We start from the raw sequence: 27,947 nt of genomic DNA on the forward strand, positions 1-27,947 counted from the left end.
GGGGTGCTGCGCATGCGCCCCTCCGCTCTCCTCTCCCTTTTGCTCCAGCGGTGCACATGCGTCCTTCCATTCGTCCGCAACTCGCTGTAAGCAATGCGCATGCGCTAATCCTGACATCGCTACGGCGTTAAAGTAAGCATGTGCTGATATTTCGGGCTTCGTCCCTGTGCTACGATCATTACGCATGCGCTGTCTCTTTTCGGCCGGCCCCGCCCTCTCACTGTAGGTATCACGCATGCGCTGCCTTCTCGTCCACTTCTGTGCATGCGCTGCGTTACCCCTCCCCCTCCGAAATGAAAGCAGAGGGGGTGACGTCAGGGCGCGGCGGCCATTACACGGAGGGGAGCGGAGAACGAGTGAACGCTGGAACCGCTGCTGGGAGCCGGACTCGAGCTGTGGAAGCTGCTAGCGCCTCCCGCCGCCGCGCCTCCCCTGTGTCCTGTGAGGCCGCGGCCGCTGCCTGGAGCGGATCGTAGGGGGTGGCGTGGCAGAGCCCAGCGGCAGGAGCCGGTGAGGAGAGCGAGCGGTCGGTATGGAGGAGAAGGTCTTCACCAAGGAGCTGGACCAGTGGGTGGAGCAGCTCAACGAGTGCAAGCAGCTGTCCGAGGGGCAGGTGAAGAGCCTCTGCGAGAAGGTAAGTGGAGGTGGGGGCCGGGGAGGCAGGGGAGAGCGAACCTCTGCGGTGAGGCGAGACCTGGGAAAGGGAGTCTAGGCTGGGGGCGCGAAGCGGAGGGGGCGAGCAAATGGAGCGCCTCTGACCGGGTGAGAGGAAGGAGGGGCTGGGGAACAGCTTGTGGGAGGGGAGGGGGAGTTGGCCTCTCCGAGGGGCAGCTGCGGGAGTGGAGCACGGCAGAGTCGGGGAAGCGGTGTTGGCCGGGGGGGCTCCGTGGATGAATCTCCTCCGGCGGGGCCGATGTTTTCTAGCGCCGCTGCGGCTGCCTGAAGCTGTCTCACCCCGCGGGGATAGCGGGTCCAGGAGCTCCGAGGCGGGCGGGCGGGCGCGGGGTATCCTCCTCCCGGGCAGCTCTGCGCCCCCTGTCGCTCCGCTCGGAGACTGACTCCTTCGGCTGCTCTTCGCTGCCGCCTAAAATGGCGCCTCTCGCCGTGATCCTCCGGGCGAAGAGACTCTTGTGTACATCAGCCATCCTCGGCGCTCAGGGTATTTCGCTCTGGGTGTCATCGCCTAGCTCTCACTGGCTCCGTGCTAGACGGACGAAGGCAAATCCGTAAAGCCACATTTGCACGTCGTCCAAACGCTAGCCCTCTTCTCCCCAGTGCCCCAGCCCCACTTTCCATTTTAAAAACGTGTTTGAAATATCTTTGGAATTGTTCAGTTGCATGCCCAGAAGATGGGAGCGTTGTGGCCACAAATTTGTGTCTTCTGGGTTATGATGCTAATCTCCAACCCATTCTGTAATTGTTGCCATGTTGGAGCACCTGGGAACAAGATGCCAGTCCCCTTGGGGCAGTTAATACATGTTTGTTTTTCTTGTAACAGTCTGTCAAAATAGCAGGAATTACAATGGAAGTGGAAATTTTATTTTAAGGTGGTAATGTAACTGTTCCCATCCCCCAAAAGTAATTTGAATTTGGGATTTTCTGACTCCTTCATTGCATTCATTTTTATTTTTAACTTCATTATGTGTTTGGAATGGCCTTTAAAATGTAGTTGGGAATTAGATTAATTTGAGGTATTGGTTTCTGTTTGTAGGAGTTTCTAAATTTTGTCTAAAGTAAACTTAAATTTAAGAAGTAACAAATTTACTTCCTGTTTTGTAACTGGAGTTGTTATGGGTGTTGAGGATTGGATGTTATAATCTATTTTGCAGGTTGTTCCTGTGCTCATGGTTTTCATAAGTTTAGAAAAGCCCTGCAAAATTTACCTAGAGAATAATCATTTGATACTCTACTTTTTAAAAAAAACAACAACAACAAAAACTAATGGTTGGACAGGTACATTTTCATGACAGTTTTGTAAAGCTGTTAGAGGATGTATAATTTCTTGCTTTTTATTTCCCCTTCAAAGTGTGCATTAATGCCAGAAGGTGAAAAATTTATGCTAGTGCAAATTATTTTGGTTTTTCTTAAACTAGTCTATTTCAATGCAGTGGCTTTCTGACGTGTTGTCACCAAAATCTTATGTGTGCAAATACAGTAACTCACTTAACGTTGTAGTTATGTTCCTGAAAAATGCAACTTTAAGTGAAATGATGTTAAACTAATCCAATTTTCCCATAAGATTGAATGTAAATGTGGGGGGTTAGGTTCCAAGGAAATTTTTTGGGGCAGACAAAAGGCATTATATACTGAACTGTACTGTGGTTGGGAGGTGCCCCTAGCTTACTCCACACAGGCACAGCCCACTGCAGACAGTGAGGCAGGCAAGGATGCTAGGAAGTACCTTTGGGCAGCAGCAGCTTCCCCCCAGAAGAACAGGCACCGACTTTGCTGGGGGATGCTCCAGGCCCACCTCTTCCCACCCCCACTCTACTTCCTCCCCGGAGCACACCGTGTCCCCGCTCTTCCCCGTCCCTCCCAGTGCTTCCTGAGGAGCAGTGGTGCTCCTTCCTCTCAGAAAGTCCTAAGCGCTGCCAAACAGCTGTTTGGCGGCAGGCGAAGTGCTGGGAGGGAGGAGGAGGTGGCAGAGAAGAGGAACTTGTGCAATGCTTCCTTGTAAAGTTGCTGCTCTTCCGCAGAATTTTACAAGCAGTGGACAGAGCAGGCAGCCAAAGGACATTATAAGGGACCATTGCACAACTTTAAACGAGCATGTTCCCTAATGGAGCAGTGACGTAACTTCGAAACAATGTTAAGCGGGAGGATGTTAAGTGAGGAGTTACTGTAGGTAACTCTTAGGTAAATGGAAACCTGCATCATGGTAAGATCACTTGGAGCAATTAATGATGAGGCATTCTCATTCCTGGGTTTTAGAAACACTTTTTGTGTAGGTCACAGTACCCTCTGCTTTAATACTGACCTGCCTTTCACAAATGGCGTTCTAATTTTGAATACTGATCAAGTTATGTTGATTTACAATCGAAAAGTTTTTATGGCTTAGCATAAGAATGTGCATGTAATTGTAGTGTGGGGGGGAAATATTTGCGGAGTGTGAGAGACATCACTGATGTTCACCTACTGTAAATACTCTTACTTTATCACTAATACTGAAGAACTACAGTGTGTTGTTTGAATCTGCTTCTTTCCAGAGGATTCTTTGTAATCTTGATAGTCACTGAAAAGAACTTTAATGTGCACTTGTCTATTAATGTACTGAGTCTAAACTTTACAACTGTGAAGTACTCCAACGCTTTAATTTTGTTCAAATAATGGCACATATTTAATTCTCTAAATTATAATGTTTCAAATAGGTAATAAGACGTGCAAAAATTAATTTTAGTCATATGATGCTTGAATACAATATACTAATCTTTTTCTTAAATTAGTCTTCCAAGGGATATATAAAGTGGTATCCTGGTAAGTGAGTTGATCCCTGTAACTATGCTTTAATACTTGTTAAAATAATGCATAATGTTTTACAAATACACAAGACTAGTTCCCTGCCACAGTGTGCTTTCAGTTAAATTAAATACCATGACAGTACCTGAGTTTATCCATCTTTCTGCCAAATGGAATCCACATCCCTGAGTTAAATGCCCAAGCTTCCCTGTATGATGCATGGGGAGAGCTAGGTGCCTAAGAATGGAATCCATAGAAGCCGGCAAGTTGAGCATAGAAATGCCATACCTCCCCCGGCATGAGTCCCACTCCTCAAAGGGAGTTATTTGCCGAACTCATTTTTGCGGCTCACAGCCATGAACTCTCTCCTGGAGTTAAACACCCTAAGCCGGGGTGGGCAAACTACGGCCCTACAGCCATTTTAATCTGGCCCTTGATCTCCCACTGGGGAGCGGGGTCTGGGGCTTTCCCTGCTCTGGTGCACCAGCCAGGGAGCAGGGATGGGGGGCTGCTCTGGGCTGCTCCCGGAAGCAGCGGCCTTTCCCCCCTCCTGCTCCTACGCATTGGGGCAGGCAGGGGACTGCATGCTGCCCCAGCAGCTCCCATTGGCCAGGAACCGCAGCCAATGGGAGCTGCAGGGGCAGCACCTGCTGAAGGGGCAGTGTGTAGCAGAGCCACCTGGCTGCATAGGTGTGGGGGGGCATGCCGCTTTTTCCGGGAGCCACTTGAGGTAAGCGCCACCCAGAGCCTTCACCCCTGAGTCCCAGCCCCCGTCCCAGTCCTGGTCCCCCTCCGAACCTCTCGGTCCCACTCTGGAGCACCCTTCTACACCCCAAACCCCTCATCGCTAGCCTGACCCCAGAACCTGCACCCCCAGCCTGGGCCCCAACCCCCTGCTTCAGCCATGATCCTCCTCCTAACCTCTGAACCCCTCTGTCCCACCCTACTACACCCCAAACCCCCAAGCTCCACACCTGGAGCCCGCACCCCCCACTCAGCCTGGAGCCCCCTCCCGCACCCTGAACTCCTCATTTCTGGCCACACTCTGGAGCCTGCACCCCTAGCCAGAGACCTCTCCCACACCCCAACCCCAATTTCGTGAGCATTCATGGCCCACCATACAATTTCTATATCCAGATGTGGCCCTTGGGCCAAAAAGTTTGCTCACCCGTGCCTTTAGCCATTTCTTGCCTCCTCCCTCAAAAAAACAAACTGAGGAGGAGATGGTAGCGCCCCCTTATAACCTTTAGCCTGGTGGTTAGCGCCCTCACGCTGTGGTGGACAATAGGTTCAGATCTCCTTCCCATCTGATTTGTACCAGAGATTTGAACCTGTCTCCTGCCTCTCAGCAGAATGCCCTAGCCACTGGGCTAAGTGGTATTCTGGGGTTGGTATTTCAGTATCTTCCATTGAAGCTGTTCCACTATAGATAAATATTAATTGGGCCGGAGAAAGTGACTATAGCTCAGTGGGTAGGCCATTCTCCTGTTGGATGGGAGATGTGGGTGCAGATCAGAGGAAGGAATTGAACTCAGGTCTCCCACATCCTTGCAGAATGCTATAACCACTTTTTTAAAGGTTATATGGAGTGGACACCATTATCTTCCTGTGGGGTTCTGTATGGGGCCTGATCCAGTAGATGTGCTTTAAGGCTAATTCTAATAATGCCTACTGGATTGGGCCCCTCAGGGAAGGTAGTGGTGGGAGAACACCTCCTTTTAAGGTCCTGCTGGGGCTTTAGGCATGAGAGAATCATCTGGAGTCAGGACTGAGGCAGTATTTCCCTGATTGCTGGTAGGTTTTTAGGTGCCGCTGGGACTTCACGAAAATAAACGTATGGACCTACGGTATTAGGCGGCAGCTGCTGAATGGGTGTTTTGAGGATCTGAATTTTGGACTTAGGTGGCCAAAGTGGCAGTTAGATACGTTATTTCTTCCTTTATGGATCTTTCCCACAGTGCTTATGTATAATGGTGATGAGCACTGCAGAAATACCTCTTATACTGCTGGTAGGAAAGATGACATGCTCAAAAAGGTACTCAGTACATGTTGATGTAGTCCTGTTGGAAAGAATACTGTGTTAACATGCACTACGAATCTTTTAGAGTGCATCAGCAGGGCCTACATAAGTCAGGTAGAATTCTTCTGTCGACCTAACGCTGTCTGCATGGCTGGGGTTTGATCGGCTTAACTGTGTTGCTCAGGGGTGTGGATTTTCCCTATGTCTGAGTGACTTAGCTGGGTCTACCCAACTTTTTAGTATAGACCAAGCCCTACTGACTCTAAAGGTAGTTTCAGTGAGAGATGGGAGTGGAAATGAAGCTTCGTGGTGGTTCCAAGACATGAATAGAAGGCTGGAGAGGGAGGGAATAATTGAAAATTGAATGGGATTAAGGGAGGGTTTATTAACAAAATGGGATGCTTGAAAGTGGGAGCTGAATTAAATAATAATTTAATTATGTCCCTTTTAAAGGGGAATGATAGTATTGAATATATAGTATGTTTTACAGACTTTTTAGTGCTGTGGTAAGAAAAATCAGTTTAGAATGAAGAAAAGGAGGATTTGTGGCACCTTAGAGACTAACCAATTTATTTGAGCATGAGCACCACAGTATGCATCCGATGAAGTGAGCTGTAGCTCACGAAAGCTCATGCTCAAATAAATTGGTTAGTCTCTAAGGTGCCACAAGTCCTCCTTTTCTTTTTGCGAATACAGACTAACACAGCTGTTACTCTGAAACCAGCTTAGAATGGATTCTTGTATATTTTGTCCATAGCTTATATCTGATAAGGATCTTCAGACTCTGAACTCTGCCATCCAAGAAGTTGTATGCATTGTAAATTGGAGCTAGTGGAATAGAAATAAGCCTAAGAGTTCTGTTCTTTCCTTCTTCAGCTCTCCTGGTTAAGAATACATGTCTGTTTGCATTATTCCATGCTGTAATATGATGACTCTAATCTAGTTGCTCCATTAATATACCACCTCATAGTATTGTGCCCGGTCATATAGCTAATGTTGACTATGCTATAACTTGGCAAAATGTCCACTGGATGTATGAAAGAAATAACTCCTTGAGTAGTACCAGCTTCAAAAAAAAAAAAAAAAAATTTAAATTAAAAATACAACTTCAGTAATGAATGGTGATCAGATTTTTCAACAGTTGATATTTATTCTGAGATGAATGGTTTCTTAGTGTATAACTGACACATCTTACAGATGTTGCTTTGCATAAGTATTCCATAGGCTTGAATTCTTAACAATATATTAAAAATTTGGACACATCACTTAAACCATAGGTTGTTGCTTTTTGGATGGCTATGCTGCTAATGTTAATTTTGATAACATTGCGTTGGGTGAATATTCCTTAATGAGTGTTTATGTATTGAGGGCAGTATAAATCCCCCATGATCAGGTTTAGACCAGCTCTTATGTGAGTATGCAATGAAGGGGAAAGCAAAACATAAATTAAAATTCTGGAACATGAGCTGATTTTCATACTCCTTGGTGTCCATGGTACGTTACTGGGAGAAGGGGCAATGGTCTGGTTGCCCCCTGGCCTGTCGCAGACAAAGTATGCTGAAAAGAGATGTTGCAGGGGTGTGTTGTGTAGCTTCAGGAGGTAGGATGCCACCTTATAGATACATTAAGGGCTGAATTATAATACTATAGTTTCTAGAAACACCAGTCAGTATCTTGTTTATATGACAACTAGCACAAAATAGATACAGTCCCTGCCCTGGAGATCTTACAGTTTATAATTTGGCTACTCTTTAGATTTTTTTTAAGGGGGGAGTCCATTATGTAGGAAAATCTTTTCTTAAAGGGTAGCTGCAACTGCTTTATTCTACCTCTGTATTTCTGTTGCTAGCAAAATTAACTAGTAATGAATAGGTACAGTTAAACCAGTACTGAACATGGATTAACTGCAGGTGTGGCAAGAGCAAACCGCATTCAGCACTCTTTCAGAAACTTTGGTTCAAACCTGCTCTTATGACAGTTTTGGAAACAGTTTGGAACACTCTGTCCTTGGCTACACTTCTACTTAACCCACGTTCAGCACTTGTCAGCAATAGGTAACTTTCCTAGTGTAAACAGGCTTATAAAGCCATATGAACTCAATTGAACATACTTTTGTAATTAATGGCATAATTTACTTGTTACAAACTTTTTCATTGAGTCAACTCTTCATAGCAATCTAAATTTGAAACCTAATGTGTACTTCTAGTTTAGTTTCTGACACTATTTACAATTGAGAACAAACCTAGAAAGCATGTAATTTATGCCCATTGTTAGACCTCTGAACTTGACTGTCCACTCAGCTTTAATTGAAGTGGTGGTGGTGTAGGTTGAAAGCACAATCCGTAGCAACAAAGCTTGCTTATGGATCCTGAGGGCTAATTTAATTTGATTCAGGAATGCCAGGCCACACATCTTGTATCTTAACTTTATGCAAAACTGGGTAGCTCATCAAATTGTCTGAGAGCTCTGTAAAAATGAGCTTGCTTTGTTTGAACTTACTGCAGACAGCTGAAACACTGCACTAAAGGGGCAGCCGGGGATTCCTTAGTGTAAGTGGCATAGCCAGCTTTACATTCTTTCCCTTCTTGTGGGGCTCACTACAAGAGCACACCTTGAGCTTTGGAAGCTTGCGGGAGTCTGTTTAGCTATTTCAAGAGAAATGGAAAAGGTGATTGAGGGCTATCCTTGCTTCTGCCCTCTTGAGCTTGGTACAGCTGAGGACTGAGTCTTTGATGTGGAGGGTATACTGTCACAGCTTGCACTTTTAAATAACTGTTGGTGCTTTGTGGAAATCATTTGATAACTAAAAATGTCCTGCTTTATTCGGCACTGGTGAGGCCTCAGATAGAGTACTGTATCACTGTGTCCAGTTCTGGGTGCCTCACTTTAAGAAAGATCTGGACAAATTGGCAAGAGTCCAGAGGAGAGTGCACACATACACACAAAATTAAAGATTTAGAAAACCTGATCTGTGAGGACAGGTTTAAAAGAAGTGGGCATGTTTAGTCTTGAGAAAAGAAGCCTATGGGGGTACTTGATAAGTCTTCAAATATTGTATAGGCTGTTATAAAGAGGATGGTGATCATGTTCTCCATGTCCGCTGAAGGTAGGCAGTAGGACATAAATCTGCTTAATCTGCAGCAAGGGAGATTGAGGGTAGATGCTAGGAAAAGCTTTCTAACTGTAAGGGTATTTAAGTTCTGGGAGTTGTACGAACTGGTTGGACAAACATCTGTTAGAGGTGGTCTTGGTTTACTTGGTCCTGCCTCAGTCCAGGGCTGGATTTGGTGATTTTTTGAGATCCCTTCCAGCTCTGTATTCCTACGATTAAACACTTTTTTTACAAAAACTATCTTTTCACTCTTTAAAGTAATCCTAGTTCTTATGAAAAGTAGTGGTTGCTAATGTAATGCTGAAATCCTATATCCACAGAACAGGTATGTGACAGCCAGCAGCAGTGTTGGCTTACCCACAGTGTCCTTGCCATGTACTTCAACCCTGATCTTGGATGTGAGTTATTGTGCTTCAAGCATTTAACAGGCAGGACTGAACTACTGAATCCAGTGGCCACATTACCAAAATCAGTGTTCTGCTGAGAACTAACCTTAGGGATCATCTACATATGACAGTTGCACTGGTTGAACTAAAGGTGTGACTTTTAACTAGTAAAATTGTGTGGAAATGCTTATTCTGATTTACTTAAGGTGAATTAGGAAATGTTTTAAGATGAATAAAAATAAGCCATCTTAAACTGAAAAAAGCATCCATGCAGAGGTTTGCAGTGATTTAACTAAATGTTTAAAAATCGACTTAAGTTGAAGCAATATAACACTTTCATGTAGACAAGACCTGAATAGTTGGCTTCATGTACTACCAATCTGTTTTTGAACCAGTCATCTAGGATGAAGGGGTTGTTTACTTAATTACCTGAGCCATCCATTCTATTGTGACTCTTGTGTTAAGATTTCATAAACTAGAGTTCAAGGAGGGGGAAAAGCAGCATGACCTTTGCATGGTGGAAAATATAGTGACAATTGCTTCAGAGGAGCCTGTTCTATTGACATTTCTGGACAGGTCAGCTGTTGATGTTAAGGGAATGTGTTTCTCCCCACCCAAAGTCTTTAATTTAGTCTAGTAACTAAAATGAATATTTTAGCAGGATGATGTTTCTGTGATTTCCAGGTTTGTGGGTAGGGAAGGAGACAGAAATACATTAAAACTATTTGCAACCTGGATTAAATCTATTGCTTTGAGTTAAAAATAAAGGGTGGAGAGTGCTTTGGCAGAATTGAGCTTAAAAGCACTGTAGAAGCTTTTTTCCTTCAGAGGGGGAAACTCTTCCAAAGCATGAGGAGTGAAAAATAAATTGCCTACCTATATTGTAGAGTATATTCGCTTGATTTTATTTTCTAGTTAACTTCCTTATGAATGAGTTGTTTGTTAACCTTGCTTCTATCAGTGCAGTCAGGTTGGTTTAGTCGCGCCCTCTGTTACTCAGGCAAGTAGCAATCTGTGGGCAGGGAAGTGTTTGTATCCTTCAAGATTGAGGATTGCTACTCACTTCAGGCAGCTCCTATATTTTGTTACCGTGCCTTCAGTTGGAATGGTCAGCCTTTGGGTAAAGCTTTTGAACTCCAGTAGTGGTTCAGTTTACTCACATTTAAAGTTAACCTACTATCCATATCCTTTTTACAGCTTTTGTTTTTGTTTTCACCCTAACAATAAAACCATAGGTTGCATGTAACTGTTTTGATCCTCTTTGGCACCTTTCTCCATGTCCCTGGCAATCATTAAAAGAAAGGGCAGCAAGTACACTGTATGGCTGTACTATGTATCGATAGCATGTGTATTGAAGGTCCAGGCTTGCATTGTTTCATTGAGCCCTAAATATTCACCATAGCTGGAACTGAGAACATCTGGAAGTTCAGGAAGCTCACAATATCAAGGAGAGGCCAGAACAGAGTATTTTCAGTTCCAAGTAGTAGCCTGGCCAAATTGCTGTTCCTCCCTCTGGATGGGCATCTACTTCCAACTTAAAAGCTAAAATATGAACTAAAAGGCAAAAACCCCCAGGGGAGAGCCTTATCTCTTGATCTGACTCCTGCACATACCCACAACTTTCTCATCAGCAGTTTCTAAGGTTCAACATAGGTCACAATTGGCTTGTTAGGCTAAATGGCAGAAGAGGCCAACATCTGCATTCTAAGAATGTTCATAGAAGTGCAATTTTTTCAACTGACTCAGGTATTTATTATGTAGTTAGAAGATCCTCACAGCTTTTAAAATCACCCTGATCGAAACTTACTCTTCCTTTCTCCTCTCCCACCCGCTGTGCTGAAATGTACAAACAAGGAATCTTTGCACACGAAGAAAAGAAATAATGTCCATCAGTGAATGGCCTTGCTTGGAATTGTGGTCTAGTACCAGGACCTGAAGCTGTGAGCAAAGGCCAGTCTTTATCTCATTCAGCTGATCGTTCTGGCTTTAGTCATATCCTGTGTAGCCAATCTAGGGGAGGAAGTTGGCGGAATGGGTGGTGTCTTCAACCTGGTCAGAGCATCCTCTTTCCTGGTGACTGAAAAACAGCACATTATAGAAGAGCTGTTACTGCTGAAACTAGTCTCCATCTTGCAAGACATGCCAGTTTAACATGCTGGGGGCATCCAGAGGAGCAAAAGCAGCTCAGATTTGGTCTCCTAAAGGAGAAAAAAAAAACAAATATGCTAAACTGCTACACATGGGACAGGCCTACAGAGGAAATATCTTATTACTACTCAATGTATGCAACTTGGGGTTTGTGCTTGCATGAGTAGCTCTGACTTCTGTGCAAAGATTGGGTATGCATGTTGACTTGAAATCATGTCTGTTAGGGATCTAAGAGGCTGTGATCTATTCAGAATAAGATGATGTATGCAGATCGTTTTAAATAAAACTTAACATCCAAGCTCCTAGTTGGTGTTTCTGTTACCTGTTGTTTCTTCATGGCGTACACTGTGCTGTATGGGTTTTTTTAGGTTTTCTACATCTACAAAATTCAAAGTAGTTCCTGCATTATTCTGTTTCATATTTGTATTGGGCATTTAGTCCTCAAGTTTCTCAGAGCAGGGATCCTATTTTGTCTGCAACATTTGAGCTGTTGTAAACTGCTACACTTACTAAATGATATTATAACTGATCAAATGCATTGGCTAGGAACTTCTGCCTGGAAAACCATGAAAGGACCTGAAGAAGGAAATCCAGGAATGATTGAAAAATGATTGTGCCTGACTGGAGCACTCTGGCAGTGTAAAAAGGCTGAAAAACAGGTGAATCTAGGGGAATTCTCAGATGGCCAGAAAAGAGCAGCTCTGCTGGAGCAAGGCTGATATACACCTACGTCAAATTCATGTGGCCCCAGCATAGAGAGGTGGTAAATGGGGCAAAGCTGGAATGCAGTGTGCCCCAGCTACTCCCAGCTGATCTATTTTTAGAGGAGCTCCTGGGTGTTTTGGACTTTGGCAGGGCTATATCTGCTGAAAATCTACCCTAAGAATCAGGAAGCTGTAAGAAATGCATGCCAATATGTATACATACACATGATCCTTCCGCACCCATGTCTGTTGCATCAAGTAGAAATTCTGTGCACCAAAGAATCTGGGCCACAGCCTATGACTCTTGCTAAGTGAAACTATGTATCCGCTTTTTAATAGCGGTGGCAGGTGCAGTTGACCCATCTTAAAACCAAATTGACTATTGGTAATGGTTACTGAAGGTCAGTAGACCCATAATTTGCTCTGTGCCTTAAAAAGATGACCTCCAACAAAATATTTGCACTGTGTATTTAAAATGATTGTTTTTGCAGAAATGTGATCTATATTCAAAAGCAAATCTAAAGAATAGTACTTTATATTTTTGTCTTCTTCCTAGGTACTGAGAGCTCATTACAAACTGCATAGGGTAGGGTGAGCAATAATCCAATAGTGTGGTGTTAAAAAATACCATGTTAAATTTTCCTCTGATTATACTTGTACTACAGCATGTTGCAAACCAAATTCCTATTTTTGACTAAACCAATATTGAGTCTCTTCCATTTGTAGTCTGAGGGCTTACTCTGTCATTGTCAAATTGCTTTTGAGAAAACTGGCTGGGTAAGTAGACAACTCAAATGCCAATTGTAAATGAACTTTAGTCACAGTATGACTAATCTGAAGTGTATTTGATAAGTGCTGCTTATGTCTTGAGCTTTTGGATTGCCCTGCTGAGTAAAACAAGTGGAATTCTCCCTTAACAGCCTACATTACATCATGTTTTGGTGACTTCTCCCTCTGCCTCTTCTCTTTAAAGTGGAAATACAAATATTTTCTGTAGCAGTGTACTTCTGTCCAAGACTATTGCTTCAGCATAGGTTTTTCATAAAATCTGTGTTCATCTTGAAATCTTTAATTCTTTTCATATTCTTGAAATCTGTACCTCTATGTTGTGGCTTTAAGACTGGAAAACATAGCTATTGTTAAAAAAGGAGGGGTACGTGCTCTTAAGATTAAACAAATATGGGTCTTTGAAAAACTGACTAAGGGTGAGTTTAATATTTGAAAGCGATTTTTATCTCATAAAGATAGGGACAACAAAGAGGTATGTGCAACTTTGATGTAAAGTGGTGTTAACCTTGGATGAAAAGCTCTTAGCAGGATCTTCTTTGTAGCACTTGTGCTATTTTTGCGTAAAACTGCTTACACATTCTATTACAGCTGAAATTATTCCTAAGGACATTTAGTGGCAAATTTGTGCACCTTAACACATTTTTGTTCTTACAATGTTAACTTTAAACTCTAGTCAGGAAAAGAGATGTTAATGTTTTTGAGAGTGAGATTAGCAAGGCTTGATGGAAATATGTTCTCCTTTTAATGAAGAAATCCAGTTAGTAGAGAGACACCATAGGGAGTGTTTGAACTAATAACATTCTCAATACTCAGATTAACAATTGTGACAACTCCCTTGAGTTTGATCCTATGTTTGTTGTGCATGATTATGCATAATCGGTTACTTTTGGAAAAGACAAGAGAGCCACTTCTGAGTGAAATTTTTTTTGTCATCATATTAAACATTTCATATTAAAGAACTGAGTTAAATATGAAAACAGTATTTGGCAACTAGCATTTTTGAAACATTGACTAAAATCTGTGCTCTGAGTTAAAGTAACTTAAGCCAGAATTGTGTCCTATAGTTCCCATACCAGTAAGTAGCCACCACCAGCCTTGTGTGACTTCAGTCTTGGACACAGCATGAGTAGATGCCACCAGCTGACCCAGGTTTCTCTTATGTCAGTTTGAATGTCTGCAAACTGGATTAATTTCATGATATGGATGTGTTATATTCTAAGGACAAAGAATTCTGTCCCTCAGGTGAGCTTTGTGTATTCCGGGATACCTATCACGTTTTTGCCTTTTTTTTTTTTTTTTTTTACTACTGTCCAGGTTTAGATGAGGTCTGTTGGGTTAGATCTTCCTTTAATATTTAAAGTTTAATCCTCTCTGGCATTGCTTTGTTTAAAACTCTGTTTTATAGGTAATCAGCTGAATGGTGACTAACCTGAAATGTCATCTCAATGTTCCTGGATATTATCCAGTCTAGCAGCTATGGTAACAATGTGGAAACTTGGATATACAGAAGCATATTTCATATCAATGTTTCTGAATATAAACAGTACATTAAATGAAGGTTGTTGACTTGAGAAAATGTCTCTAGTTCCCTAAACTTTAAATCTAATGCTCTTTAAATGGACACAAATTAGTTCTACCTACCATGCTTTCAGAAGACTTCTTTGTGCTTGACAAAATAAAGTAAACTGGCGCATGGGTCTAGATTGTCAGATTTTCTGTTTAGGACTTCAAACTGACCCTAAAGTGTAGGTGAGCTATTAGAGTTGAAACAGACTGTTCACGGACAACTTAAAGTATAAACTAATATTATATTTATGTTTTAAGTAATCTGTGAACAGAGTTGAAACAGAACTGGTGTACAGATAGTCTAACTAGCAGTGACATATTCTTGTAAGCCTATTTATTGTTTCAGAACTGTAAAGCAAGATACAGATTGGTCATTGTAGCTCTACATTTCTGATTAGTTGTAGTGATGCATCATATTAAATAAGTATATTGGAGCTACAGAAGTTAAACTGAAATATCAGGGAGGTCTTTTGTAGAGAAGTATCTTGTTAAATGTGCTCCTGTTTATATTGCACATATCCCCTTGGCTTGGGAAATAAAAAAATTTTTTTGGCATATATCCTGTGCCCAAAATGAGGACAAACTATGACAGCTGGCAGCAAGATCTGATTAAACTAATGCAAGGAATTGAATGCTTTAAAATGATTTTCTATGCTATATTTTACTGCTTCTTGTATGAAGTCTTTATGTAGGGCACACAAATGGCAGACCTAATACCTATGATACTGACATGACATTCTGTTCCTCCTAGTTTCCATACAGTAATGCTGCTTTTTAAAATTTTATTATTTTTGATGGAGAAGGAATCATTCCTTTATTTCACTGTGGGGTATTGCTTGACATCCTTTCCCCTAAGAGATCAGAGTAATGCATTTCTCTTTAAGTAGTCTCCACTGTGGAAAGAGTTGGGTTTTCCCCTCACAACCAGGAAGGAAAAATAGAATTCTGGGTCATATTTTTTTTTAAATTTTAGGTCTGTAGCCAAGAATCTTTGTCCTGTGCAGTACATTAGATCTAAATTATAAAGCTGAGAACCTAGATCTACCTTCATCTGTCTTTATTGCCACTGAATAATTGAATGTGGAGGTTTTGGAGAGGGGGGGATCTGAAAATTGTCTAACATATTTAGACACTGCACAAAATTTAAAAGAATACTGTGTCAAGAGAGTAGGATATTGTTTTCTATGATGCTCAGAAAAGTTTGGGGGTGGCTTTAGTTTTTGGTATTGGCAAAGGGGTGCATTTCTTTTTGGGTGGGACAAAAAGGGAGAGATTACTTTAAAGTTAGAGAGGGTTATGAATTTATCTGCTAAGCCCAGCAACCATTAACACCAAGTAGCTGCCCCAGTCTCCCACAGCATCCAACAATGATTGATTAAGCTTGATGTTTCTGCTAAATGATGAGCAATAAAGTAACTGACAATTACAGTATGAATATTTTAGAATATCTGCACTAACCCATTGAGATAGTTTGCGTTTCTCTGAGCTATTGTTCTAGGCTGTCTGTGGACATTGCTCTGCACCACGTAAAGGTCTCCAGTGGCACACTTATTTGCATGATGTCAGTCTTAATATTTCACAATAGTCAGTTGAAAACTTCTCCTTTGATCATTGTAGTGGTATACGTAGTGATTGAGTGGGATAAAGCCAATGATGTTACATGAGAGGGAATCACTTTTCAGAATCTTCTTTTGAGCTCCTGACTTAAATTGGAAATTAAGCCAGAAATAGGTCTTTGATTCCAGTTTCCCCTAGTTGTAAGTAATATTGGGATTGATTAAATCAATCCGTTATCACAGATTTGGTGTGTTTCCATAAACTACTTTTAAAAACTAAAGTATTACATTTTGCAGAACACGTTAGAGTATATTTCTAATTAGAAATCTTTCTAAATGCAAAAAAAAATTGTTCTTGAATCTGCAGGCAGTCTGAAACAATGATGTATTACCCATTTATGTTGGTATATCTCTGAAACCCGATAATGACATCAGAAATGTTAGAGAGCTTTTTCATGGCTCATGATCTCGGTAGAAAAAGGTGGTGTGTTTTACCCAGTATCTGGATTTGTTTAGAAAGACGTCTGACAGGAAAATGGTTGCAAAATTGTGAAGGTTGAACCAATTGACTTTTTTCAAATATTTGATTTTATGTCTTCAACGTCGGAGTACAGGAGGGTGTGGAAGTAGATTAATTCTAAATGCATTGGAAGATCTGTGGGATGAATAAAATCTTGGGTATAGCAGAACCATTTTGACTTAAATATTAGAGTGAATAGTTTTGTGTTCAGGGAATTTATTCTAAATTCCTTGATATCCGTAAAGATTTTTCCAAATTAGACACAACTTAGATTTTCAGTGGCCGTAGTGTGGTAGCCTTGTTGTGAGAAATAGTGTTAATATGATATGCTTTTAACTTGACCCACGTTTTATTTCTTTAGAAAGCCACCAACCTTCTTACTTCTAGGGTAGTACTAAAATAGAACTACTTCTTTTTAAAATTGCCAAAGCATTCCAAGGTTAAAGTAGATAATAAACAGGAATCGATTAATTCACTAGTGCAGGGGTTCTCAAACTTCATTGTACCGTGACTCACTTCTGACAACAAAAATTACTTTATGACCCCAGGAGGAGGGACAAAGCCTGAGCCCTGCTGCCCCGGTGAGGAGTCCAAAGCAGAAGCCCAAGGGCTTCCACCCCTGGGAGGTGGCCTGTAACTTGAGACCCGCCACCCAGGGCTGAAGCGCAGGCTTCAGCTTTCGGCCTGGGCTCCAGCCTGGCAACCCCATTAAAATGGGGTTGTGACCCACTTTTGGGGTCACGACCCAGAGCTTGAGAACTGCTACACTAGTGACATTGTCTTCACGGGGGCAGAATACATGAGCTACTTATCAGTGCGAATCAATACTGAACAATTTGAAAGCAACAAGGGAAGAATACCATCTCAGAATCTTGAAATGACACTGCATGTTAGGCAGAATCCGGACTCCTTGATACTAGACCAGTAATAGCAGTGATAATGCTGCTATACTTGTAAAAGGTGCTATGGTATAGTAGGACCAATTAGTTTTCAGGCATAAACTGCTGGAACAGGCTTAATGTCTGCTTTCAACCTCTTCCCCCCCCCCCCCCCCCCCACAACACAGTATTAAGTAGAATGACATAATTTGAGTTGAGTTATTTTAAAACTACTTTAAAAATAGTAAAGCAAGAATATGCACTTAACAAAATATTTGGGGTTAAGACAGATCAGCCTTGAAAAGGCCTCGCAAAAGTACTTGAAGGGAGCATACAGTAAATGATCTGGGAATGGTAGAGCAGAGCTTTAACATCATGGCTGTTTGTAGACAATTTCTTAACTATTCTATTCCAGGCTAAAGAAATTTTGACAAAAGAATCCAATGTACAAGAAGTGCGATGTCCGGTCACAGTCTGTGGAGATGTCCACGGGCAATTTCACGACCTCATGGAACTCTTCAGAATTGGAGGCAAATCACCGGACACAAATTACTTGTTTATGGGGGACTATGTTGACAGAGGATATTACTCAGTTGAAACAGTCACACTGCTTGTAGCTCTTAAGGTAACATTTCCCCCCCTCAAGTTTATTCTGTATTTATGACTATATTTAACTTACTAAAACTGTTTTTATAATATATACTTTTTGTGCTCTCTACATCTAACACTCCTGATAGATGTTATCTCTGTTTTATAGGTGTAGAAACTGACACTGACTAAATGACTTTCTTAAAACCACAGTCTGTCACCAGCAGAGCTGGAACTCCTGAATCCCAGTTCTTTGCTCAGACTAGACTATTCTGCCTCAGCAAAAGTTGTGATTTCTAAGAATATTTTCTTGAAAACCAGTGCTGTATTAATTAACTAGAGTAACTTGCAATTCATGTTTGAAAGGGTTGGTTTTATAATTGTCAGTTTTCTCAAGTTTGTGGGTCTTGCACTGCTGGGCAAAGGCTGGGGGATGAATTAAGAGGGTTGGAGAGACTATCTACAGGTAGAGGAGAAAACTTGAGGTGTTTCAGGCCTGACAAAAGGGAGAGCCTAAAGATACTTTAAAGTTTAATAAAAAGAAAAGGAGTACTTGTGGCACCTTAGAGACTGACAAATTTATTTGAGCTAAACTTTCGTGAGTTTCAGCTCACTTCGTCAGATGCATTCAGTGGAAAATACAGTGGGGAGATTTATATACATAGAGAACATGAAACAATGGGTGTTACCATACCCACTGTATCGAGAGTGATCACTTAAGATGAGCTATTACCAGCAGGAGAGCAGGGGGGTCACTCTCACAGATCTTGGGAGACAGGCCAGTCCTTGCTTACAGACAGCCCCCCAAACTGAAGCAAATACTCACCAGCAATCACACACCACACAACAGAATTACTAACCCAGGAACCTATCCTTGCAACAAAGCCCATTGCCAACTGTGTCCACATATGTATTCAGGGGATACCATCATAGGGCCTAATCACATCAGCCACACTATCAGAGGCTCATTCACCTGCACATCTACCAATGTGGTATATGCCATCATGTGCCAGCAATACCTCTGTGCCATGTATCATAGAATCATAGAATATCAGGGTTGGAAGGGACCCCAGAAGGTCATCTAGTCCAACCCCCTGCTCGAAGCAGGACCAAGTCCCAGTTAAATCATCCCAGCCAGGGCTTTGTCAAGCCTGACCTTAAAAACCTCTAAGGAAGGAGATTCTACCACCTCCCTAGGTAACGCATTCCAGTGTTTCACCACCCTCTTAGTGAAAAAGTTTTTCCTAATATCCAATCTAAACCTCCCCCATTGCAACTTGAGACCATTACTCCTCGTTCTGTCATCTGCTACCATTGAGAACAGTCTAGAGCCATCCTCTTTGGAACCCCCTTACAGGTAGTTGAAAGCAGCTATCAAATCCCCCCTCATTCTTCTCTTCTGCAGACTAAACAATCCCAGCTCCCTCAGCCTCTCCTCATAAGTCATGTGCTCTAGACCCCTAATCATTTTTGTTGCCCTTCGCTGGACTCTCTCCAATTTATCCACATCCTTCTTGTAGTGTGGGGCCCAAAACTGGACACAGTACTCCAGATGAGGCCTCACCAGTGTCGAATAGAGGGGAACGATCACGTCCCTCGATCTGCTCGCTATGCCCCTACTTATACATCCCAAAATGCCATTGGCCTTCTTGGCAACAAGGGCACACTGCTGACTCATATCCAGCTTGTCGTCCACTGTCACCCCTAGGTCCTTTTCCGCAGAACTGCTGCCTAGCCATTCGGTCCCTAGTCTGTAGCGGTGCATTGGATTCTTCCGTCCTAAGTGCAGGACCCTGCACTTATCCTTATTGAACCTCATCAGATTTCTTTTGGCCCAATCCTCCAATTTGTCTAGGTCCTTCTGTATCCTATCCCTGCCCTCCAGCGTATCTACCACTCCTCCCAGTTTAGTATCATCTGCAAATTTGCTGAGAGTGCAATCCACACCATCCTCCAGATCATTTATGAAGATATTGAACAAAACCGGCCCCAGGACTGACCCCTGGGGCACTCCACTTGACACCGGCTGCCAACTAGACATGGAGCCATTGATCACTACCCGTTGAGCCCGACAATCTAGCCAGCTTTCTACCCACCTTATAGTGCATTCATCCATCCCATACTTCCTTAACTTGCTGACAAGAATACTGTGGGAGACCGTGTCAAAAGCTTTGCTAAAGTCAAGAAACAATACATCCACTGCTTTCCCTTCATCCACAGAACCAGTAATCTCATCATAAAAGGCGATTAGATTAGTCAGGCATGACCTTCCCTTGGTGAATCCATGCTGACTGTTCCTGATCACTTTCCTCTCATGTAAGTGCTTCAGGATTGATTCTTTGAGGACCTGCTCCATGATTTTTCCAGGGACTGAGGTGAGGCTGACTGGCCTGTAGTTCCCAGGATCCTCCTTCTTCCCTTTTTTAAAGATTGGCACTATATTAGCCTTTTTCCAGTCATCCGGGACTTCCCCCGTTCGCCACGAGTTTTCAAAGATAATGGCCAAGGGCTCTGCAATCACAGCAGCCAATTCCTTCAGCACTCTCGGATGCAACTCGTCCGGCCCCATGGACTTGTGCACGTCCAGCTTTTCTAAATAGTCCCTAACCACCTCTATCTCCACAGAGGGCTGGCCATCTCTTCCCCATTTTGTGATGCCCAGCGCAGCAGTCTGCGAGCTGACTTTGTTAGTGAAAACAGAGGCAAAAAAAGCATTGAGTACATTAGCTTTTTCCACATCCTCTGTCACTAGGTTGCCTCCCTCATTCAGTAAGGGGCCCACACTTTCCTTGGCTTTCTTCTTGTTGCCAACATACCTGAAGAAACCCTTCTTGTTACTCTTGACATCTCTTGCTAGCTGCAGCTCCAGGTGCGATTTGGCCCTCCTGACATCTTTCCTACATGCCCGAGCAATATTTTTATACTCTTCCCTGGTCATATGTCCAACCTTCCACTTCTTGTAAGCTTCTTTTTTATGTTTAAGATCCGCTAGGATTTCACCATTAAGCCAAGCTGGTCGCCTGCCATATTTACTATTCTTTCGACTCATCGGGATGGTTTGTCCCTGTAACCTCAACAGGGATTCCTTGAAATACAGCCAGCTCTCCTGGACTCCCTTCCCCTTCATGTTAGTCCCCCAGGGGATCCTGGCCATCTGTTCCCTGAGGGAGTCGAAGTCTGCTTTCCTGAAGTCCAGGGTCCGTATCCTGCTGCTTACCTTTCTTCCCTGCGTCAGGATCCTGAACTCAACCAACTCATGGTCACTGCCTCCCAGATTCCCATCCACTTCTGCTTCCCCCACTAATTCTACCCGGTTTGTGAGCAGCAGGTCAAGAAAAGCGCCCCCCCTAGTTGGCTCCCCTAGCACTTGCGCCAGGAAATTGTCCCCTACGCTTTCCAAAAACTTCCTGGATTGTCTATGCACCGCTGTATTGCTCTCCCAGCAGATATCAGGAAAATTAAAGTCACCCATGAGAATCAGGGCATGCGATCTAGTAGCTTCCGTGAGTTGCCGGAAGAAAGCCTCATCCACCTCATCCCCGTGGTCCGGTGGTCTATAGCAGACTCCCACCACTACATCACTCTTGTTGCACACGCTTCTAAACTTAATCCAGAGACACTCAGGTTTTTCCACAGTTTCGTACCGGAGCTCTGAGCAGTCATACTGCTCCCTTACATACAGTGCTACTCCCCCACCTTTTCTGCCCTGCCTGTCCTTCCTGAACAGTTTATAACCATCCATGACTGTACTCCAGTCATGTGAGTTATCCCACCAAGTCTCTGTTATTCCAATCACGTCATAGTTCCTTGACATCACCAGGACCTCCAGTTCTCCCTGCTTGTTTCGAAGGCTTTGTGCATTTGTATATAAGCACTTGAGATAACCTGTTGATCGCCCCTCATTCCCAGTATGAGGCAGGAGCCCTCCCCTCACAGACATTCCTGCCTGTGTTTCCTCCCAGTATCCCGCTTTCCCACTTACCTCAGGGCTTTGGTCTCCTTCCCCCGGTGAACCTAGTTTAAAGCCCTCCTCACTAGGTTAGCCAGCCTGCTGGCAAAGATGCTCTTCCCTCTCTTCGTAAGATGGAGCCCGTCTCTGCCCAGCACTCCTCCTTCATGGAACACCATCCCATGGTCAAAGAATCCAAAGCCTTCTCTGACACCACCTGCGTAGCCATTCGTTGACTTCCACGATTCGACGGTCCCTACCCAGGCCTTTTCCTTCCACGGGGAGGATGGACGAGAACACCACTTGCGCCTCCAACTCCTTTATCCTTCTTCCCAGAGCCACGTAGTCCGCAGTGATCCGCTCAAGGTCATTCTTGGCAGTATCATTGGTGCCCATGTGGAGAAGCAGGAAGGGGTAGCGATCCGAGGGCTTGATGAGTCTCGGCAGTCTCTCCGTCACATCGCGAATCTTAGCCCCTGGCAAGCAGCAGACTTCTCAGTTTTCCCGGTCAGGGCGGCAGATAGATGACTCAGTCCCCCGGAGGAGAGAGTCCCCGACCACCACCACCCGCCTTCTCCTCTTGGGAGTGGTGGTCGTGGAACTCCCAACCTCAGGACATCGCATCTCATGCCTTCCAACCAGCGGAGTCTCCTTCTGCTTTCTCCCCCCAGACATATCATCTGGTCCACTCTCCGCAATGGTACCTGTGGAGAGAACATGAAAGCGGTTAGTTACCTGTGTCTGTGTTACTGGAACCCGGACATTCCGCTTACCTCTTCTGGAGGTCACATGTTGCCAAGCTTCTTCACTGGCCTCTTGGCTCCTCTGTGCAACCTGCTCTATATCTTTAGAGCTTTGTGCCCCTAGAAGCCTATCCTGAGTTTTGTCCAGAAAATCCTCAGTCTCTCGTATACAACGCAGGGTCGTTATCTGTTGCTCCAGACCTTCAATCTTCTCTTCCAATATGGAGACCAGCTTGCACTTTGTACAGACAAAGTCGCTTCTGTCCTGTGGAAGAAAGACAAACATGGCACATCCAGTGCAGGTCACAACAGCTGAACCCCCCCCTTCCATATCACCTACCTACTATGAGCTTCCTTAGAGACGTTTGCAAGATGTAAGCCTCCCTGGGCTCACTCCAGGCGAACTCCCAGGCAAACTCCTGCTGTGAGCTGCTCTGCTGTCCCCGCTGCTCAGCTGGTTCGCTGCCGCTCAGCTGGTTCGCGAGGCTCTGGCTATTATGTACATTAGCCAAACTGGACAGTCTCTACGTAAAAGAATAAATGGACACAAATCAGACATCAAGAATTATAACATTCAAAAACCAGTCGGAGAACACTTCAGTCTCTCTGGTCACTCGATTACAGACCTAAAAGTTGCAATTCTTCAACAAAAAAAACTTCAAAACCAGATTCCAGCGAGAGACTGCTGAATTGGAATTAATTTGCAAACTGGATACAATTAACTTTAGGCTTGAATAGAGACTGAGAGTGGATGGGTCATTACACAAAGTAAAACTATTTCCCCGTGTTTTTTTTCCCCTGCCTCCCCCCCTCCTCAGACGATCTTGTCAACTGCTGGAAATGGCCCACCTTGATTATCAATACAAAAGGTGTTGTCTCCATCTCTTCCCCCCCCCCCCCCCTGCACTCTCCTGCTCGTGATAGCTCACCTTAAGTGATCACTCTGGTTACAGTGTGTATGGTAACACCCATTGTTTCATGTTCTCTATGTATATAAATCTCCCCACTGTATTTTCCACTGAATGCATCCGATGAAGTGAGCTGTAACTCACAAAAGCTTATGCTCAAATAAATTGGTTAGTCTCTGAGGTGCCACAAGTACTCCTTTTTCTTTTTGCGAATACAGACTAACACGGCTACTACTCAAACTTTTAAAGTTTAATGAGTCAGGGTTAAACTAATTCGTTATAAATCTTCTGAAAATAGTATACTAAACTGAAAGCTACTAGGAGAAAGCAGCTGAGAGCAGATAAAAGCTTATGTGAAATCCATGAATAGTAGTGGCCACAGACCTTGTCTCAGCTCAGAGTTTTGGCCCATAGTAGGTCTTTGGCAGCTCAAGGTCTTTTATTAATACATCTTCTGCTTAAATGTTTTTACTCTTAGCTTTCTGCAGATTACATCTTAAGAAATAGAACTGGTCTACATAACTCTCTTCTGTTGGGCATTTCATGAAAAATATAACCTAGCCCTGTTCTCCCTTGGTTCTGACTTTTCCTTCTGGGAAGACTGACTTTTTTTTTTAAGGGAGGGGGTGATACTTGATAGTCATAATAAATGCTGTGTGTTGTAGGTCCGTTACCGTGAACGCATCACAATTCTTCGGGGGAACCATGAAAGCAGGCAGATAACACAAGTATATGGTTTCTACGATGAATGTTTAAGGAAATATGGAAATGCAAATGTTTGGAAGTACTTCACAGACCTTTTTGACTATCTTCCTCTAACTGCCTTGGTGGATGGTCAGGTATGTTGAAATTAGTCAGACATTTTTTTAAAAAAGCTGGGTTTTTTGTTTCTTTTAAGAGTTGCTTTTAAGAGGTCTAGAGTCGAGATTAAATCTCAGAGCTCTTTCCTTACTGCTCATTTCTCTGTTGCAATTTTGCTGCCTATTATATTCTACTAGCATGTGTATTAATATAAAATACTCGCAAATCAGTTGGATGATTCTAACAGATGTACAACTCTTCCAGATTTTTTGCCTACATGGTGGCCTCTCACCATCCATAGATACACTGGATCACATCAGAGCACTTGATCGCCTGCAAGAAGTGCCCCACGAGGTATTGATAGATCTATTATCAAAATGTGCTGTTTGGACACAAGTCTTTTTCCATTTCAGCATACTTTCTTTATATCCTTGTGTACTTATATAAACAGTTCAAGAATGAAGTTCATGACAGATGCATGTGTATTCATAGTGTGACGATGTCTGTGTCCCTGCAGACTGTCTGAAGGAAGGTAGTGGTACGCATACATTATTCTTGCCCATGGTTTAGAGAATAAATTGGAGAAGGAGATCATACTACCATGCTGTCATAGCAAGCCCTTTTAATCTGAGGTCTCCAGTCTCTTCTTAGAGCAATTCCATTCCTCACGAAGATTCTTCACTTACTGTAATCAGTTGCCAGGGTTTCCCAAGTGTCAACTATGCTGTTAGTATATTTAAGTGAACACTTGAGTCTGATAGATATACACACAGATAGATAGATATCCCCCATAGGTCATATGGCTGAAAACTCATGACTTTAAAAATGTTACAGGGTCCGATGTGTGATTTGCTGTGGTCAGATCCAGATGATCGTGGTGGTTGGGGCATTTCTCCTCGTGGTGCCGGTTATACATTTGGGCAAGATATTTCAGAAACGTTTAATCATGCCAATGGCCTTACGTTGGTTTCAAGAGCACATCAGCTGGTAATGGAGGTAAGTATTGTGCAGTTTTGTTTTAAATACCACAGTTTGAACAGTTGATACTTAGATGCCATTATCCTAGTGCTTCTGTTTCAGAATGGGCTTCTATGGCAATACGCCGTCCTCCTCCGATAGGAGAAAGTAAAGACACCCAGAAGCTTCATCCTGAAATTGGAAGATCATTAAACTTCTGTGTAATAGTTAATGTATCTGAAGTCAAATGCATTGCAACTACTAATCTTCTGCCTTGCTTTTGAGAATTCATTGTAGTTTTACAAAATTAAGATTTTTGCAGTTGACATGAGTAAATGTCACACAACAAAATCAATTACCTATTTATCTGTTGGTGAATCTGTATTGATTAACTGCTTCTTCTGATTCCTCACTGCTTAGTTTTTAACGTCCTTAGATGTTCTACCTAGAAGGGTTCAATGAGCCATAATCTGTGAACCCCTGAGACTGTCTAGTTCTTACAGCTATATACAGAGAGAAAAAACAATGGATGTTTGAAGGACACCTTAATAAAGACTTATTTGATTTTTATATTTTCCCTCTTTAGGGGTACAACTGGTGCCATGATCGGAATGTAGTAACAATTTTCAGTGCTCCAAACTATTGTTACCGTTGTGGCAACCAGGCTGCAATCATGGAACTTGATGATACTCTAAAATACTCCTTGTAAGTATTTAAATATCAGATTCTCATTAAGCAATGTAGTTAAGAAAACAGTTGTAAAAATAGATCCCTTTATATTGCTGTGGGGGAGAGGAGTATGGTAACTGTTAAGACTAATATCAAATGCCAAATAAATCTAAAAAGGGCATAGTGAATGGTGGCTGTCCAGGCATCAAGTAGAGTTAATTCTTAACTGCAATTCTGAAACTCTTTAAAGATAAAATTAAACTTCAGTAGCTCTACAGAGCTGTGCAAATAGAAAGCACTTATATGAATGTTAAATATTAAGACTAGATAATTTGAATGTGGAAGGAGAAGGGATTGTTAAACACTGATTCCAGAAATTACATTTCAGACATGACTGAATTAAACACTTCATATTGCAGCCTCTCTATATAAAAAACGTGACTTGATATTTACTATTTTAAACTATTTTTTTTGTTTGTTTGGTTTTTGGAATATTAGCCCTTTTTCTTACAAAGCTGTCATTGAAGCTCAGCTCAGCTCAGATCTCTTCTCTGATAGTTCTAAATTCAGAAAGTATATTTCTTCCAATGTTTGTCCCACATCAGAGGTTATTAGAGTTCTTCATACGTTTGATTTCTGTAGGGTGGGATTATACATTGAAAGCATTTAGTTATAACAGTGGTTTTCAACCCGGGGTCTGTGGACTATATATCAGGGGTCTGCAAAAGGTGACTCTGACAGTAAAGCTTCAGATCCAAGAAGAGGCATTCCAGTTTTCTGCTCAATCAAAAGTATGTGAATACCCCCACTTACAGGTCAAAATCCGGAAGTGGTGGTGTTACCAGAGAAGCCCACAGTTTAGCACCCTTCCTCATGTTGCATCAAATGCCGTGCTGAGCATACGCAACATTTATAGTTCAATTCTGTTCAGTCAGTCTAAGACTTCCATGGTAGGGATCCGTGAACCATAGGTTGAATTTCCAACCTCTGTTCAAAATTTATTAGGGGTCCCCAAAATGAAAAAATGTTGAAAAGCACTGAATGCTTGGAATATGAAAGACAAGTGAGAACCTGGAAATGTGGCATACTGCAGCAATGGTATTGGTACCTTGTAGACTTCCTAAATGCACCCTGGTTTGTGGGTATTGTAGAGAATACATTTTAGTGGCAGCCTTGGATTTTTTCACCAGTCCTCAGTTCATATTGACTGTAGAAAAAACCCATTTAAGCTATGGGCTCCAACTTTGGATTTAATATTGAAGAAAAGGGTACTTAAATATAATGTAAAAACACTTCAGAAGACCTTCATAGCTTGAATAAGCAATTCTTTAAGAAAGAACACACCACCAGTCCCAGAATTCTTATGGGGAAGACAGCTAATCTGGTATACATATGGTAATTATGAATTCAAGTCAACAAAATCTGTAGCAATTTGAATAAAAACGTGTTTTCTTGCAGCTTGCAGTTTGATCCAGCACCACGCAGAGGTGAACCACACGTTACTCGTCGCACCCCAGACTACTTCCTGTAAAGATTTTACACTTGTACAGTATTGCCATGAACCATATGTTGACCTAAAGGAAATGGGAAGAGCAACAGTAACTCCAAAGTGTCAGAAAATATTTAACATTCAAACTCGTTTTCACATGGACCAAAAGATGTGCCATAATAAAATACAAAGCCTCTTGTCAACAACCGTGACCACTTTAGAATGAACCAGTTCATTGCATGCTGAAGCAACATTGTCGGTCAAGAAACCCGTTTCTGGCATAGCACTATTTGTAGTTACTTTTGCTTTCTCTGAGAGACTGCAAATATTAAGATGTAGACATTAACACCTCGTGAATACATTTAACTTTCCATTTAGCTATAGCTTTATTCAGCATGACTGTAGATAAGGATAGCAGCAAACAATCATTGAAGCTTAATGAACATTTTTAAAATAAGTACCAAGCCCGCCTCTTTATTTGTGTTCTGAATCTGTTCTGATTTGTTTTTTCAGGGAATACTGTTTAATTTAATTGTATTGATTTTTGTCTCACTCATTTTTTCCCTCCCCATTCTGCCTCCTTCATTGTCCCTTGTAATTGTCCAAGCATAGTGAGTTATTTTGAACAGAACTGTTTTTTTTCCTGTAAAATGATGTTACTGCAGGAGAGCACTGCAGTGTTTTTTCATAATAAACTTGTGAACTAAG

General features: G+C 42.5%; 1 protein-coding gene across 1 annotated transcript; it reads left to right on the forward strand.

The window, feature by feature from the left end:
- Window positions 1-78: 78 nt before the first annotated feature.
- PPP2CA (protein phosphatase 2 catalytic subunit alpha) lies at window positions 79-27,947 on the forward strand. The gene is made up of 7 exons (XM_037907698.2): window positions 79-634; window positions 17,551-17,760; window positions 23,989-24,162; window positions 24,389-24,478; window positions 24,959-25,120; window positions 25,668-25,786; window positions 27,209-27,947. Exons 1-7 carry the CDS (start codon window positions 533-535, stop codon window positions 27,279-27,281), a joined length of 930 nt encoding a protein of 309 aa, XP_037763626.1. The 5' UTR covers window positions 79-532; the 3' UTR covers window positions 27,282-27,947.

This window comes from Chelonia mydas, chromosome 8 (assembly GCF_015237465.2).
Source record: "Chelonia mydas isolate rCheMyd1 chromosome 8, rCheMyd1.pri.v2, whole genome shotgun sequence".
In the NCBI taxonomy this organism is placed as follows: domain Eukaryota; kingdom Metazoa; phylum Chordata; order Testudines; family Cheloniidae; genus Chelonia; species Chelonia mydas.